Source organism: Arachis ipaensis, chromosome B1 (genome assembly GCF_059453495.1).
Source record: "Arachis ipaensis isolate K30076 ecotype BB chromosome B1, ASM5945349v1, whole genome shotgun sequence".
NCBI lineage: Eukaryota > Viridiplantae > Streptophyta > Magnoliopsida > Fabales > Fabaceae > Arachis > Arachis ipaensis.
This window is the reverse complement of record NC_142436.1, coordinates 3281385-3300134: the sequence shown is the minus strand read 5'-3', so window position 1 is coordinate 3300134 and position 18750 is coordinate 3281385. Positions and strand designations below refer to the sequence as shown.

At 32.2% G+C, this 18750-nt stretch overlaps 2 protein-coding genes and 1 pseudogene across 2 annotated transcripts; 2 read left to right on the top strand and 1 right to left on the bottom strand.

Annotated features, from left to right (window-relative positions):
• The first annotated feature begins 232 nt into the window (after window positions 1-232).
• Window positions 233-4900, top strand: LOC107643542 (uncharacterized). Its single transcript, XM_088503339.1, has 7 exons — window positions 233-447; window positions 1783-2326; window positions 2426-2488; window positions 2615-2656; window positions 2740-3187; window positions 3321-4246; window positions 4341-4900. The coding sequence occupies exons 2-6, from the start codon at window positions 2065-2067 to the stop codon at window positions 3481-3483; spliced, it is 978 nt and encodes a 325-aa protein (XP_088359465.1). The 5' UTR covers window positions 233-447; window positions 1783-2064; the 3' UTR covers window positions 3484-4246; window positions 4341-4900.
• Window positions 3745-15318, top strand: LOC107646964 (uncharacterized). The gene is made up of 5 exons (XM_088502358.1): window positions 3745-4246; window positions 4341-5178; window positions 5332-5558; window positions 5665-7224; window positions 15071-15318. Exons 1-5 carry the CDS (start codon window positions 3745-3747, stop codon window positions 15316-15318), a joined length of 3375 nt encoding a protein of 1124 aa, XP_088358484.1.
• Window positions 15319-16333: 1015 nt separating this feature from the next.
• LOC107644367 (peptidyl-prolyl cis-trans isomerase FKBP62-like) lies at window positions 16334-17404 on the bottom strand (annotated as a pseudogene).
• Window positions 17405-18750: the final 1346 nt, after the last annotated feature.

Sequence of the window (18750 nt, the reverse complement as noted above, 5' to 3'; positions counted from 1 at the left end):
ACATAATAAAAATAAGAAAATGTGTGTGTAAGTTTAAACACATACTAAAACTAAGAAATCCATTATATATATCTAATTTTGAAGTCAAAAATTGTCACGTGGCATCTTCTCATTATCTCTAAATAAAAAATGTTTCCCGCTTTTTTTACTCTATTCGCGCTTCTTAAATCCAATCTCAATCCCCAATTGCATATTCAGATTAAGTGCTTAACAAAAAGTTTCTTCCAATTTTAACCCTCTTTCACCTTTGAAATTCCCATGCCCTGTTCCGCTTGAACCTTGGTCTTCAACAGCTTCCGCAACCTTCAGAGAACGCTGCCTCATGAGTCACTTCACTGGGTCTTCTTCTTCCATTTCCATCAACTGAGTCGCTCAATCATCTGCTTTCTAGCACTGTCGACGATTCAACTCACCACCTTACCACTGCATCAATTACTTCAGTTTCATGTGAGCAACTGTGTTATCCTTTCTATCCTTTCTACTCTTACCTTGATCCTAATATGATTAGAGATTGGGTTTGTTCATAACTCTATGCTTATATTCAAGCAAGAGATTGGTCAATCCCTTTACTTTCTTTCACTGTATAGTACATGTTTGATGATTTTGAACTTAATAATCGGTGAATTACTTTACTTCTTTTTTTTTGCACATTACATGTTTGTTGAATTGCTATGCCTAAACTTAGTTGCTGATTTTTTTGAAGCATTGCTTCCTTGCACATTACATGTTTGATGAATTGCTTTGTATTATAAATATTAGGTAGCCGAACTTAATAATCAGTGAATTGCATCACTTCCTTTCTCTTGCACAATACATGTTTGATGAATTGCTAGGCCTAAACTTAGTTGCTGGTTTTTTTATAGCATTACTTCCTTGCACATTACATGTTTGATTAATTGCTTTATATTATAAACATTAGGTAGCAGAACTTAATAATCAGTGAATTGCATCACTTCCTTTCTCTTGCACAATATATGTTTGATGAATTGCTAGGCCTAAACTTAGTTGCTGATTTTTTAATAGCATTGCTTTCTTGCACATTACATGTTTGATTAATTTCTAGGCCTAAACTTAGTTGCTGATTTTTTATAGCATTCCTTTCTATTCCTTACTCTTCCTCTGTCTTTATTTTTCTTCTTCTTTCAAAAACAAAGAACACTTAACAAGAAGAAAGTCTTTCCACCAGGTCCTAGAAGCCTTCCAATAATTGAAAATCTTCACCAATTAGATACTTCTTCCCTTTATCTTCAGCTATTCCAATTCTTAAAGAAATATGGCCCTATATTCTCCATTCAATTAGGTCTAAGGCCAGCAATTGTTATTTCATCCTGGCCAAAGAAGCATTGAAAAATCATGATCGTGAATTTGAAGGAAGACCAAACATGATTGCTCAACAAAAACTTTCCTATAATGGATTGGAGATGTTCTTTTAATTTTATATTCTTATAAGCACACTATAATATTTTAATTCAGATTGAACTTTGTGTGGACCTAATCAGTGTGGTGTATTGCATTACATGATATAAATTGAAACTTTAATTATCACATGAACCTCATTTCAATCTATTATACATGCTATCATTCTTATTTCAATCACATATGGCATTTAACTTGAATTTATACATAAGTTGTTTATACATATCTAAGTAATACTTATTCATTAGTTTGTATAAATTTTATTAGACATCTTTAATTTAAATTGCTTTCTATTTTAAATTATTATATTATGATTTAGTATTTGATATTAGAGCTTATTAGTTTATTCTGTTGTAATTTTTGCAGTTATTATTAGAAAGAAAAGAATGAATTCTACTAAAGATGAGTGCAAAAAGGTTAGATTAAGAAGAAAATCAATATTACTGCTGAAAAGAGGGCGACAAAAAAAACTGGTGACTCTCAAACTAATGAAAGGAATATGAAAAATTTAGGAAAAAGAAAAGTGCTAGCTGAAATCACTAATAGAGAGTCAAAAAAGAAAAAGATTTTCATTGGTATTGGAGAAAATTAAAAAAAAGCTGCAAGGATAGAGAGTTTGTTGCAAGTACTTCATACCTACCAGCACATATGTTGACTGATGAACTTGAAAGACTAGAGTCTTTTACACAAATATTTTTTAATCCAAATGCATTTCAATATGGAGTAGCTGCTGGTCAAGATTATTCAAATACAAAGAAATCTATGACACATCCAAGTTGTCATTTATCTTCTGGACGACATGTGATCAGTGGGATGAAGTTATTTTCTCAAGATTCTGAATTTGATATTTTAGAAGATGGATTAGTTTCTGTTAGAGTTGATTATGATTTCAACTATGATGATATTTCTGGTGAGTTTGCTATGAGAAATTAATTTTTTTATGCTATTAGTACTGTTACCTATTCTGAGTTAGTTTAGTGTTTAACTTTTCTATTTTATATGCAAGCAGCTTCTCAAAAATTTTACTCTCTGAGCATTGGTTTATATGAAAGTAACACTGATTTTCAAGAAGGTACTATTATGCTATGTTTTTATTATATTGTTTCACATATATTTATTTTGTCAATTACTTTTACATTTATTTCATTTTGAAGTTAAATTTATTTAGTTGAGAAATATTATATTTGATATGATACAGGTAATGGTCACCAAGAAAATAACTTTCAGTTCACATATGGAGGTAAAAGGTTACTTTTTACCTATAAATATTCTTTTTCTTTTGTATTGTATATTCTAAAGAAAAAATTTTGTCATATAATGCAGATTATTTTGATTTTGGTGATCCAATTTCAATTTGTCAAGAGTGTGGTGCTTTAATGTGGTATGATGAAAGAAATCGAAAAAATAGAAATTATATCATTCCAGAGTTTAGTCTATGCTGCAGTTTAGGAAAAGTGCAATTGCCTTTTCTAACAGAGCCTCCTGAAGTTCTAAAAGAGTTACTTTATGACTATGGTTCAAAGCATTACAAGAATTTTCAAAATAATATCAGAGCATATAATCAAATGTTTGCATTTACTTCTTCTGCTGGAAAGGTGGACTCATCTATAAACAAAGGCCATAGACGTGCTCCAACGGTCTACAAGATTAGTGGAGAAAATATTCATTATATTGGTAGTTTAATGCCTATGCCCGGTGAAAAACCTAAGTTTGCTCAGTTGTATATCTATGACACAGAAAACGAAGTAAACAATAGAATAGCACCATTTAGGTAATTTGCTTTATCTAAACTCGATTACTAATATGTTTTTTTTTCATTTATATTTTCTGTCTATTTTCTATATCATTTTGTTTAGCTATAGAAGTTCTTTTTTTTTTTACTTCTTTTTTTATTGATGTTGTAGGTCAAATGATTCTGAATATGCTATTGACTCTGAGATTGTTGGCAAGTTACAAAAGATGTTAGATGAGAATAATGCTTTGGCAAAATCATTTAGAATGGCGAAAGAAAGATTTGCAGGTTCTAATACAGAACATGTAAGGTTGAAGCTTTTAAGTTCAAGGTAAAAAGATAGAAGAATTTATAATTTGCCTGATGTTTCTGAAGTGGCAGCTTTAGTTGTTGGTGATATTGATTCTCTTTCATCAACCAGAGATATAATCTTAGAAAGGCAAGATGGTCGCTTAAAGCGTATGAATGAGATTCATGTTGCTTATCTTGGTTTACAATATCCACTTCTTTTTTCATATGGAGAAGATGGCTACAGAATTGATATTCAACATAAAATCATCGGGAGTTTGAAACCTAACAAGAGGAGCAAATTGACCATGCGACAATTTTTTGCATTTAGGCTTCAAACCAGGAAAACAGAAGCTCCAACAATACTGGTTTCTAAAAAACTTTTTCAGCAATTTGTAGTGGATGCTTACACTATGATTGAGTCAGAACGTTTGTTATATTTTAGGATTCATCAAAAGGAACTTAGAGCTGATGATTACAAGAGTTTGAAAAATGCTAAATCTACAGGTCAAACAAGTGGCTCAAGTGTAGGAAAAAGAATAGTTTTGCCATCAAGTTTTATAGGAGGTAGGCGTTATATGGATGGCTTATACCATAATTGTGTTGCAATTTGTGGCCATGTTGGTTATCCAGATTTGTTCATCACTTTCACATGTAATTCAGAATGGCCAGAGATCAAGCGACTCTTAGACCCTTTACATCTCAAACCAGTAGATCGTCCTGACATTGTTTGTCGAATGTTCAAAATGAAGCTTGATATGCTAATTAAAGATTTGAAAAAGGAAAGATTCTTTGGTAAAGTTGTTGCTGGTAAGGTGTACATTAAAAAAAAGTATATACTATTTTAAGAACATCAAGTATATCTATAGTTGCTAATATGTACTATATTATGATTTATGTGCAGATGTTCATACAATTGAATTTCAGAAACGAGGTCTACCACATGCTCATATTTTGATATTCTTGGATTCTTTAAGCAAATTTCCAGATCCAAAAGATATAGATAAAGTAATTTGTGCTGAGATTCCTAATCAATTTGAGCATCCAGAGTTGTACAAGGCTGTAAAAAAATTTATGCTTCATGGTCCATGCGGTTCTGTAAATATATTTTCACCATGCATGAAAGAAGGTCGTTGTTCAAAGTTCTATCCCAAGTCTTTTGCTGATTTAACAACTATTGATGCTGAAGGGTATCCAATATATAGAAGAAGAAAGACTGGTTGTTATGCTGAAAAAGGAAATGTGGCTCTAGATAATCGCTATGTTGTTCCTTATAATCCTTCTTTGCTAATGAAATATCAAGCACACATGAATGTTGAGTGGTGTAATCAGAGCAGAGCAATTAAGTATCTCTTCAAATATATAAACAAGGGTTATGATCGCGTCACTGCTATTTTAGATAATGCTGATGATAGTAAATGCTCAAATAAAGTTATTGATGAAATAAAAAACTATCTTGATTGTAGATATATATCCCCATGTGAAGCTGTTTGGAGAATATTTGCATACCCTATTCATTCTAGAGAACCTGCTGTACAGAGATTGAGCTTTCATTTGCCTGGTCGGAATCCAATTCTATATGAAGATGGTGAAGATATTGATGATATTCTGTCAAAACCCGGGATTGATCAATCAATGTTTACTGCATGGATGGAGGCTAATAACAATTACTCGGAGGCTAAAGAGTTGACATATTCTGAGTTTCCAAGATTCTTTGTTTATAATAAAAAAGAAAAAATCTGGTCAAGAAGAAAGTGTAGCTATACTATTGGAAGGCTTTATTATGTACCTCCAACATGTGGAGAGTTATTTTATTTACGAATGATGTTGAATTTTGTTTGAGGTCCTACCAACTATGACCAAATCAAAAGTGCAAATTGTGTTATTCACAATAGCTTTAGAGATGCTTGCTTTGCTTTGGGATTACTTAATGATGATAGAGAATATATTGAAGCTATCAAAGAAGCTTCATGTTGGGGTTTAGGTGATTATCTAAGGAAGCTTTTCACTGTAATGTTGATGTCAAATAGTGTGAGCAGACCAGAACATGTTTGGAAAGAAACTTGGAGGCTTCTATCTGATGATATTTTGTATAATGAAAGAAAATTGTCTAAAAATTCAGGTTCTCCTTTGATTCTAATAAAAATTTATTTTTTAATGATTCATATTGTGTTTCTTACTATAACTATTTTATTTGTTCTTATATTGTTTTTTCTTTTTATTTGCAGATTTATCTTTGACTGATGAAGAGCTGAAAACAAGATGCTTATATGAAATTGAGATGATATTGCAAGATAATAGGAAGAGCTTAAAAGAATATCCTCATATGCCTTTTCTAGAATATTTTGTGAGGCTGAAATTTCAAAATGGTTTAATTTATAAGGAGCTAAACTATGACAAGAACAATTTGAAAAATGAATTTCAAACATTATTCTCATCCTTAACACAAGAACAACAAGGTGTTTTTGAGAAAATTGTGGAAGCAATTTCTAAAGAAGATGGTGGAGTATTCTTTGTATATGGCCATGGAGGAACAGGTAAGACTTATCTCTGGACAGTTTTGACTTCTTTTTTAAGGTCACAAGGAATGATTGTTCTTACTGTTGCATTGAGTGGAATTGCTGCTTTGCTACTACCTGGAGGTAGAACAGCTCATTCTAGGTTTGCTATACCATTAACGGTGCATGAGGATTCTGTATGTAATATTAAACAAAATAGTGAACTAGCTGAGTTGTTAAAGCAAACAAAGCTTATCATATGGGATGAAGCATCTATGGTTCACAGATATAGTGTTGAGGCAGTTGATAAAAGTTTAAGAGACATTATGTCATCTACAAATAATAATAATGCTAATTTGCCTTTTGGTGGGAAGGTAGTGGTATTTGGTGGAGAATTTAGACAAATTCTTTCTGTCATTCCTGGAGGTGGCAGGACAGAAATTGTTAATGCAAGCATATGTTCCTCTTACATATGGGACTATTGTAGTGTTTTGAGACTTACAAAAAATATGAGATTAGAGGAATCTTCACATGCTGATAATGATGAATTGGCTTTGTTTTCACAATGGATCTTAAATGTTGGAGATGGCAATATAGGTGGGCCTAATGATGGCATCTCTGAGATTATGATTCCTACTGAGTTGCTCATATCAAATTTTGAAGATCCTCTTAGTTCTATTGTGGATTGTATATATCCAAATCTTCTTGAAAATCACTTGGATTCTAATTGGTTGCAATCACGAGCAATTCTTTGTTCTACGCTTGATGTCGTTGAGAAGGTAAATCAATATATTATCATGAAAATTTCAGGAGATGAAAAAATTTACTTGAGTTCAGATAGTGTTGACAAATCTTATGGAAGCGGACAGTATGCTACTGAAACACTTACTCCAGAGTTTTTAAATAGCCTCCAATGTTCAGGATTACCTCATCATGCTTTGAAGTTGAAGGTTGGAATTCCTATAATGCTTTTAAGAAATCTAGACCAATGTGCAGGTTTATGTAATGGCACCAGGCTAATTATAACAAGGTTATCTAATCATGTTATAGAAGCAGAAGTATTAGTTGGAAGCTATCTTGGCAAAAAGGTCTTAATCCCACGCATGTGCATGTCTCCTTCTCAATCACCGTGGCCTTTCAAATTGGATAGGAGACAATTTTCTATTGTTGTCTCATATGCCATGACCATCAATAAAAGTCAAGGACAATCTCTTAGCAATGTTGGAGTGTATCTTTCTAAACCCGTGTTTAGTCATGGACAACTTTATGTTGCTATATCTCGTGTTCGAAGTAAGAAGGGGTTAAAAATTCTTATTCACAATAAAGAAGGGCATGTTTTAAATAGCACAACAAATATTGTATTCAAAAAAATTTTCTCAAATTTAAAATAGCATGTTATTTTTTATTATTACTATTTTTATTTTTTTATTATTTTTATTCTACATTACAATTAAATATTTTAGATATTTTTATTATATTTTATCATAGTTAATTTTAGTCTAAATATACCCGTAATTTTTCAGGGGTAAAAATACTAGTGTCCACTATTAGTAACTACATAATGAGCCAGAATATAATAAGCAGCCACAAGAGATGGCTAATATTCTCAATAACGCGGTTCCCTTTTGGCTAAGATTCAACGTTACTTTGGAACTCAACATGTTCAACCATCTTCCTTTGCTGACTAAGACTTTCTCACGATACATGCAATAGTATATATATTACAAGCTAGCTATATATCACATCATTCATTCAACAAAATTTATATCGCCATTACTAACTCCCTTATGTACTCTGAGACATACACATACATGAAGCTTTTGTGGTATCTTTTGCGCTTCTTCTGTCTCTTTCTGATTCTTTTCCATCCTACCATTGCTGCTAGGTAAATAATAATTACACTACTCTTTAATTACGATACCTACATATATAATAGGTTTAATTATTCTGTTTGATCTTTATAATTTCACAAAATTTTTAATTAGGTCTTTGTATTTTTTTTTTTTTTTAATTGAGTCTTTGCACCAAAATTTTTTTTTAATTGGATCCCTACACTTTTTTTTTTTTCATTTGAGTTCCTGCACCAATTTTTTTTAGTTAGATCCTTATAAAATTAAGTCAATTACTGTCAAGAGAAACTTAATTGAAAAAAAAATTTAGTGCAAAGACCCAATTAAAAGAAAAAAAATTATAAGTACCTAATTGAAAATTTCGGAAAACTGTAAAAATCAATAGAGTAATTAAACCTATATAATATATACGATGAATTTTAGTATGGCTATGTTTATAGTGATTATAGAAGTTATGAAGCGTTAAAATTAAAGTATTTTTTTATATATTTTAATAATACTTTTTTTAACCATATTTTTTAAAAAACGTTGCTAAATAATTTAAAAAAAAACATTTAACTTTAATTTTAACAATATTTTTTAAAACATCATAGTTACGGTAACATAGGCATATTAAAATGAACATATATATTGTTATCATCATGTATATGAAAGAGTATCAGTAATCTTAGAATATAACTGAATCTTTTATACCCAAGTAATTTTGTTATATCTTAACAATACTTCTCACATAAAAAAGCCAACAATCTATATGAGTTCATCTTATTACCTTGTGTAATTTAGGCAAAAAAAAAACTTAATCCTCTGAAAATTGAACTTCTATTTAGAAAAAATTAAAGATAACAAAAATCGAATTAAACTCTTCTAATTATAAAAATTTTAATACTTCATCTGAAAACCATCCCTTAGGCAAATTAATGTTATCACTCTGTTGTTGTGGTTGTTGTTGTTCCCTGAAGCTAATGATATTGTCCTCTCTATTATTACTATAAATAAAGGAGAGTGATTCCCTTTAGAGCATAGTAGTCAAACTAATCCTTCTTTTTTTTTATCTTAGTATATTTTGTTTATTGCGTTAGAGTATGTCTCTACGTACTATTCTATTACTATGTTAAAACTCTTGTTAAATGATTTTATATGTAACATACATTTTCTTACATTTTATGTCTAAGTTTCTTTGTATCTAATGGTGAATATTATAATGTTTGTAACAGGAGTAATCTTAATTTTGGTCGTGTGCAAGATCACGCAATAAAGGCTCCTCCAGCCCCAAAGATTGGCTCTAATTCACGCCCATGAAATAATAATAATGTCAAACAACTTATACATACACTGTTGTGCTACTATTTTATTATACGGCCTTAATTTTTTTTATTATTGTATTTTAATTTTCGTAATAGGACTCAATCCATTTTTGCTAACCAACCTATTTTTTTTTTTATCTTTCTTTATCTTTATTTGAGTAAACTATCAAAACTGATCACGCGCTAATAAAATTAACCATACAAAAAGAAAAACTAACTTGTGTCCATCAATGAAGTTTTTTGTGTGCCAAATCTAACTATTCTCTAACTGGAGTTGAATTTCGTTGGTCAAATATCCTAAAATTTCTTTTTTTTTTTTTGTTCATAAAGTATCCTAAAACTTAAATTAAATAAAAAATGAGGGTTGTTTTTGGTATATTAAAATTATTGTTTTGGTAAGTAAAAATTTTACCGGTTGGGTTTTTTTTTTTTTGGCCATACCAAACACACTCACACACACTAACAAGGCCACCACTGCTAGAATTCGAACCTGAGAGTTATTAATTCGTTGGGCTTATGTATGTCTTGGCGGTGTTGTTTATTGGGCTCATTTATGCTTGAATGAATCTCTTTATGAGACTGGACCTTTTGCCGTCTTGGCTTTTGACGGGTTGATGAACTACTCCATTTTGTTTTTAAGACTTTTTCATTTTTTTATGATATGAGGGGCCATATATAGGCCCAACAAAAAGGTAAAAAAACACAAGAAAACAAAAGAACGAGACAAACTACTGCTTGGGACAGCAAATGATTGAGAGAGTGGATTCTCTCCTTTTTTTTTTTTTTTTTAATTGAAAGAATAAAATGTGATCTCTAATTTTTTAATATTTTTTTATATTTTTTTAGTTTCACCAATAAAATGTATGGAAAGATCTCACTTTATTTCCTCAAGTAAAAAAAAAAATTGAAAGAATTCAATCCCAAAATTAAAATGATACTCATCTTTCTTGAAAACTTTTCTATTTTGTTAATTTCCAGCCTCGTCAAAATCCACGAGTTAATTTCTCATCTTAGTCCATCATTTTTTTGGAAATTAAATGAGCTCATAACTAAGGTAGAGAAAATCGAGATTTTACATGAAATTGAAAAAGTAAATTATATACATAAAATGTAAAATTTTAACAATATTTAAATTGTAAAATTGTTAGACCTAGTACAAATTTCATAAAATTGATTGACTCATTTAAAATCGTAATATCAGAAGATTTTAAGAGTTAAATCAAAATTCTAGCTACTATACTCATAACCAAGGTAGAAAAACCGCAATTCAATTCGCTGAATCGCACGATTTTGTGACTTTATCTCTTCCTCTCTTCTCGATTCTAGTCATCGTTCTGGAAGGTAGCCGTTCATGCAGAATCGCCGAGCAAAGACGCAAACTTACTAGAATCGTAGTTTTCTTGTCGTGTAGCATCTAAGGAAGCAAACTGAGGAGAAGCATGGTTTCTTAGCTCAATTAGTGGTGAAGAAGGATGAAATCCTAAGTGCCATTTCTTCCCCTTTTGGATTCTTGGAATTTTAATCATGGGAGTCTTTTTTTTATTTTGGCTCAATCTCTCAATAATTAAGTCTCTACATTCTCTTTTGTTCTCACCAAAGTTTGCTGCTTGTCACCGTCAATGTTATTCCAGTAAATACCTTTTTTGTCTCTCTAGTCCCCACTAATATAAGCCTAGGCGAATCACCGCTTTGCTAATTCTGTCGTTGTGTTGTTTTTCTCTATTATGTTTTGTTTTTATTTATGATGTTCTCAGTTATTCATGCGGTCATGCCTCAAGCCACATGATTGTTCTTCTTCGTTACTACTCTAATGTTCTAAAAATATATTATACTAAATTCTCTTTTGTTGATATATTGAAATTATGTTCTTGTAATCATATCCATATCGACAGATGATTTAATAATGCATTTGATATTATACACGATGTACATGGCATACATATTCAAACTTTATTTTCGATGATTAACTCTGTTTCTACATACAATGCTTTGTGATAAATTAGCCATATTCATATCCTGATAAAACATATTATGATATGTTCATATATATATTATATTGAATTAACCTTAAATTAATTTTATGAAATATATATATACGAGTAGGGGCGGAGCTAGATTAACTTTTAGGGAGGAGTCAAAAAAAACATTATAATTAACAAATAATAAAATAAAAATTTTAAGAGGGGCTAAACTAAAATTTATGTATAACTTGTAAGAAAAACTTGATAGTTGGGGGAGGCCATTGCCCTCCTTGACTTGTGCGTGGCTCCGCCTCTGTATACGAATTATATTTACTTTTCGTCTTACGATTTTACAAATTACAATTCAATGCTAGTCCATCGAATCGAAGTAAAAACTACGAATTTACTACCTTACTCATAACTCAACAAGCTTAGTCTATTTTGACACTTTTATCCATAATAAAAAAAATATATTATGCAATCACTTTGTCTAAAATATCACATTAAATGCTATCAATCTTTCTTTCTTTCTTTTTTTTCTACCTCTCCTCCTTTTATTTCCTTTCCGAGTCCCACTAGGGGGACAATGGACTATTTGTACAATGTGTACAATGAACTCTCAACCTTTCGGATCTAAAACTTTAATACCATGTTATGATACCACTCATCCCAAAAGCTTCACTTGATGGAAAAAGATAACACTAATGGTTATATCTTTAATACTCTCTAAATCTCTATTGTACACATTGTATATAGAAAAAGTCTAGGGGGCCAGCAACTTTGTTAAATTCTGGCCAGCATGTAACCAGCAAAGAAAAGTGAGTCATTGGATGAAATTTCACACCAATCTCACACCATTAAAATCATCATTGATGACTATTTGATGGCTACAAATCACAAAAGTTGCTGGTCCCCTAATATTTCTCTTATATAAATATTCCATTGACTTCTCATATTTTTCCTTTCCTTTAATGCAAATTTTTTTCTTGACGTACTAAAATTTAAGAAAGTTGTCAACCACCAACCATGATCTTAATTAGTAGGGTAAGTAGTAGGTAGTTCTAGTTTTGCATCATAATTTCCCACTTCAATTCTCCATATTTGTCAAAAAGAGAAACACAAATTGGTGATAAATATAATTTTGATGGTATATGTGAATATATGCTATGTATTACCAAAGAAAATTTCATGCTATTACCATCTAATTTTTATTAGATATTACCAGCTTATGATGTGGCCATATTCTTCTTTGGTTTAATCATAGTTCCTCTAACAAATCAGATTTAAATATGAACCTTTTTTACCCTTTTATATGCATAGAGTTTACTTTTTACAACTGCATGTTATTAAACGAAAAAGTATAAAAAATTAATTTTTAATTAGTTAACTTTAGAGTTTAAATTTATAATTTAGAATTTAAAATTAAGATTTTATAACTTAAGATCTAAAGTTTAAGATAAACAAAATAATTAAAAAAAAAACTGATATTAATTAAAAAAAATAATTATCTAATATTACTCTTATTAAATTGCAATCGTCATTTGAATAGAAAGACACTCGGAAAGTCAAAGTTGAAAGTTGAAAAAAACGCTTGGAATGTTCCCAAGTTTGGCAGATTTGCAGAACTTGGCTTCTAAGTCTAGCAAATAATTATGTTGACTAACTTGATTCTATTTATCATTGCACGTTCACATGCATGTACTTTTATATATAATATAGGAAAATTTTCAAGTGTATCGTCATACCGGTGTATTAGTGATTTTTAACCGTTGATCTTAATTATAAAAAATATATATAATATATATAATTAAGATCAACGGTTAAAAATTATTGATACACCAGTATGACGGTATACTTGAAAATCTTCCTATAATATATATCAAAATTTATGAAAGGTTAAATTATATAATTGGTCCTACATTTTCAGTAAAATTGCAAATTGATTCTTACATTTTAAAAATTTGTAATTGAATTTCTAAAGAGAATTAAAATTTATAATTTAGTCCCCGTCGGACAAAAAATGTTGATTTAATAAAATATTTTGAAAATATGCTGAGAATATTCTGTTAAATCAAGCATTTTTTGAACGACGAGAGACTAAATTACAAATTTTAATTATCTTTAAGGATTCAATTACAAACTTTTAAAATATAAAAACCAATTTACAATTTCATTAAAAGTATAGGGACTAACCGTATAATTTAACCTTTATGAAATGCTTGGCGTGATTGTATACTATGCTCAAATAAAATAATGATCGAGCACGATGCACCAATATGTGATAATAGCCAATCGTAAAACTGATCAAACTCTTGCTATATATACTTATTATATGTACGTTTAAAGGGATCGTTGAAGAGTATTGGAGTTTTTCCACTAAAGTCATTAAAATCGATAGATCCATTGATATAGTATGGTCAAAACTCTTGGCAGGTATATTTTTTGTGCTTGCTAGAGGAACCATTGGAAGATGTGTTGGAATTTATCCTAAAAAGACACTTTGTATAGCAGTATAAATTAAAATTGGCTGAATTTAAATATGAATTAAATCGATTAGAACCCTAACTGAAAAAAAAAATAGGAAACTAACACTTAAACCAGTGAACTTAAATAACTCCATTTAATCATTATTAATTTTAAATTTTTAGAAAAAATTAAAATTTGAATAATTAACATTAAACAGATTTTGAATAATAAGGATTAGTCAGGCAAAATAACTGCTCTATAATTACAGTCCATAATCGTGTCAGCACCCCCTCTAATTATGTCAATGTTTAAATTAATTATTATTTAAAGAAATTAAAAAATTAAATTTGATAAGTTAAAAGAATACAAATATTTAAAATATGAAATTTGACACTAATTTAAAAAAAATTATTCTAAAATTGGGCCAACGGATCAAACCAATTGAACCGGATCCAAAACCCACCGTATAAATGAGAGAACTCAGCTTTCTTCCCCAAAATTCTAAGGAAATCACGCCGAAGGAGTGAAGGGAGGGAAAAGGGAAGAAGAACCCTAACCCCGTTCCAATCTTCCTTCTTTCATAATTTTTAATTCGGAGTTCTGATCGCCGCACCGTTTGCGGCCATGCATTCGTCTCGAAGTCCTTTTCAATTATATCCAAATAAAGTAGTGATTATCTCTAAATTTCGTGCCTAGTTCTCCAACCCCTTCATTTGTTTGAATTTGGTTTGAGTATTGAGTGATTTTGATAATTTTAGTGGTTTATGTGCAATTTAGTCTTGGATAATTGTTAGGTTTTACCCTAATCTTCAATGGGTAAGGTAAGAAAACTCTAAACCCTTGTGGTTTATCCAATTTTGTGAACCCTATGTTAATTATAGTGAAATTGTATGTTATTAGATTGAATTGTGTGAATTGGAACCAAATTGATGAAGTTGGAGGCGCACAAATCTCTCAGCATTGTCGTTACTGAAGTTCCCCGGCTCCCGTCGCGTAGACCGCCGCATTGCCGCCTCCGCAGTGTGCCGCACGCGTTGCCGCTAGAGGGAATTCTCGCGGCCGGTCACATCTCCGTTGCAGGGAGAAGTCACTCAAGTGAAGCAATCGCGCCTCACCCCACTCCCCTCGAGCTGCTGTCGCCTAGTTGGAGTCGTCAGCAGACCACCGTCACACAAGTGTTGTGCTACTGTTGCAAAAAGAAACATCACTAATACAAAAAAATATCCAATAACTACGAAAAGAAACCTCCTAAACCTTATACCAGTTGAGAACAAAGAAACATCCATCAAATAAAAAGAACATCCGCAACCTTATAATAAAAAAACATTAATTTATAGTACAAAAACATCCATTTAAAGAGCAAAGAAACATTTATCAATTAAAAAGGAGCATCAGAAAACCTGTATTAAGAAACATCCATGGGAGAGTTTAAACAAAAGAAAAGGAAAAAAAACCTAAGGGACCGATGAGTGGCCTTACCTGGGGGGTGGAGGGGGGAATTCGTTGCAATTGCCGACGAAGGGACTACTGACAATCCTTGGCGCGCGTGTTGCAGTGGTCTTCGGTAACGAAGGACGCGGGCAGTGGCTTTGTGGAGAGCACGTTCGCACCAGGTTGATGTCGCAGCATTGGGTCGTGTACGAGCAGCAATGGCTCGAGGGAACGGGATGCACAGGGCAGCAACGGCGCAACAAGTCTAGTTCGGCGAGGCTGCGACAACGCGCGAGATGGGTTCTGCGGAGGCAGCAACGGCGCATGAAGGGTGCCTTCCTGGGGGCTAGGTTTACAACGCTGTCGAGCTAGCGAGTGTATTCTTGGTGCGGCGGCAGTGTTACCGGAACTGATTAGGAGACAGCGGCGCGATTGGTTTACTCCGGCAGCAGCTTGGTTTGGAGTGGGAGGAGAGTGGTGGGTTGAATTGCATTATTTTACTACTTCTAAAGATGAAAAGATAAACTAGGGTTAGTGGGGGTAAAAGTGGTGGGATATTTTTCGATGTGTTAGTGGACTTTGTTGTTGGGCCATACATTAAAATTAACAGAATTAACTGATATCTTAGTTGATAACGTAACAAGATTGTTACTGAAAATAGTTCCAATCGTAACTTATTGAGTAACAAAATAATAAAATGTAATCGTAATTCTAACACTACAACAGAGAAGCTGCTTAACGGCGGTTTTTTCCTCTATTAGCGGCGGTTTTAAACCGCCGCAAAATCAAAGGCCGGCGGTTCAGTGGACCGCCATGGATATGGGCGCCGGGATTGGGTTTGGCGGTGGTTTTCAGCAACCGTCGCTGAATCAAATTTTTGCGGCATTTTTAAACCACCGCGATATACATGTATTAGAATTTAGTCCATTTTCACCGACAGTTACGAACCGCCGCAATGTTATTATGTTTTTTAATTTATGAATGTTTGCGATAACCGCTGATAATTTCAATACAAATTAAAAAAAATTCCTTTTAAAAAACGCTGATTTTTTTTGTTTAATTTTAAAGATAATTTTTTTTGCCTTTTCTGAATTTTTTTAATGCTATAAATCTAAATATTTTTCATCTATTGAATATAACTTGTGGCAAAAACAACAAAATTAACTGATACATCCTTTGCACTAAACTCAAAAAGTATACAAACCAAAATATAGAGCAACAGCTGTGGGCACATATAGTACGCATTGAAAAGGTGTGTACAACAGGTCAATCAAGCTCTTAAATAACTATCAAGTTACATTAAAAGGAAACTAGCATATTATAAACCCTCTTAGATAAATATTAGGGACTGGCTGAATGATAAAGCAATCATCAACATTCGCAATGATTAATAGTCACCTTTCACAACAGCCCCCTCATTTAGCCGCTCATATCCTTGCCCTTCACTGAGTATCTTCTTCACCACTTTCTTGTCATCAGTTACCTCAGACACAGTCTTCCAAGAGACTAACTCGAGAGTAATCTGCGCTGTTGCATTTTGTGGAACTGCTCCTTCATCACCATCTGTTGGCTTCCCTTTCTCACCAAATCCATCTACAAATCCAAGAAATCAATAAAATTATCAATTAAGTAACAAAGTGGAGAACATAAAAAATATTATTGAATTCTTCTAAAGATGGTGACATCGCCAAATTGTTCTATAGACAACTTACATTGTGGCTTCACTGTCAAAATAACTCTCTCCCTTCTTCATGGTTTTAACAGCCTTTGACAATGCAGGGCAATAGTGACCTACCATTGATTAAAAGATAGTCTTAGATATACTACAAATGGAAACAATATATTACTGTCGACAGAAATTAAATGCAATTACACTCTCTGACACTGAACTCCACTCCATCAGACTTAGCCACAGCCTTTCCATCTTCCAGAAGAACCTCATACTTAACTATATTATCAACCAATACAGTATCAGTTACGGCTAAGCTAAATAATGCAGGCCTAAATCAAATGAAATAAACTAAATGATAAATATCAATATACCTAATACTTCATCAGGATCCTTGGGGTTTTCCCATCCTTCCCCCTCCTTAAGTATTTTCTTGAATATACCACCATCCTTACATATGTCCTTTACACTAGTCCAAGACAAAAGCTCGACATCAAACTGGAGTGTTGCATTCGGAGGAATAGTTGGAGGGGAGCCAGATGCACCATAGGCTAGCGCAGGAGGGATGGTGAAAAGAGCATTTTCCCCCTTTTTCATGGTTTTAATGCCTTCATCCCATCCTTTAATTACTTACCCTGCACAAAGATGACACCAGTTACAAACACTTTCAACGGATAACTGAGGTTACTGACATGCAATCTTCACACCAGTTCCACAAGAGTGATGACAGTGAACCCCTATTCGACACCATATCACTGAGAAACCTTTTATAACTACAAACATGTACATACTATAAACAACCTATCCTAGTCATAGTCCGTGTACTAAAAAGGTTCTATCTTATTTTCAACCAGTAATATGCACTAAAATACCAAAACAAATTTAATTTCACAAATTGACACACTAAAGTCATACAACACAATAACTAACATAATTGAAAGTTCAACAAATTATCATAGGTCAACAAGAAAGCAAATATCATCAATCTGTGTTGAAAATCAACTATAGGTGTAGCAAATACAATGTTACTTGCATTACAAAAATAAAAGCATTGTCATTAATTAAACCTGCATCAGAAATGGAAGAGCAGAGCAAACTAGGCAGTGTTTGTTGCTGGTTGAGTCACCCCAAACTTCACCAATAGTTTATTCAATGCCTAAGGGGATCAAACTTCATACTTGACATTTTCAGAAGGTGAGAATTATTAGCAATCTGCATGATTTTATATTATTTTGGCTTGTGCATATTAAAAGAGAAGAAGAACATGCCTGGCGTTGCGGCGGCAACATTTCACGGAGATATCGGTGTGTCTTGCAAGTCAAGATTTTGCTTCACCCCCTTTTGTCCTCTATTCATGGCAAGACCAAAACCAAAATAAAAGACTAAATTGAAACCAAATCAAGAAGAAAAGGTATAATGTGAACCAAAATTGAAATCTGAGACCAAATTGAAAGGGGGGTTTTTCAGATCCCAACAATCTGAACCAAGAGTATGCAGCGATTCTGTCTCAGAACCACTTGCCGATAGCATTTCAAATAAATCCAAAGCTAGTGCAATCAAACGACTGATTAAGTAAAAGGAAGAAACCACAGAGGAGCTCAAACAAAATATGTATCTTCAATAATTAATATAACGAAAATAGTTGGAACTAGACCTATGAAAAAATGCTCAGAACTAGAGGAAATATCAAAGCTGTTGGCAGCACATTAACAAATAAGGATAACATAGGAACAAAGAGAATGTGCAGCATGGCATATTCAATGCAAACAAACGTGCTCCAAATAACTTATAAAATTCTACTCATTGCAGATCAAAATAAAATCTATAGTTCTACATTTCTATATTAAAATAACCATGTCATCATCAAACTGAATTAAAAACTACAGTTTATGGTGTAATATCTAAAGCTGAGAACTTATATTTCAAGGGAAAGGCTAGGAGAAGGCATGCAATGACAGTAAAACTTGTTTACATGCCAAACATAAAAACAAGAGAAACACATGGGATGTGATAGATCAAGATAAACCAATGTCTGGTGAAATTTGAGCTACAATATGAACAATCTATGCATCTGTGTATTAGCAACTTATTTGTACAACTGTATAGCAAACTACAGGACAAGAACCTAAATACTA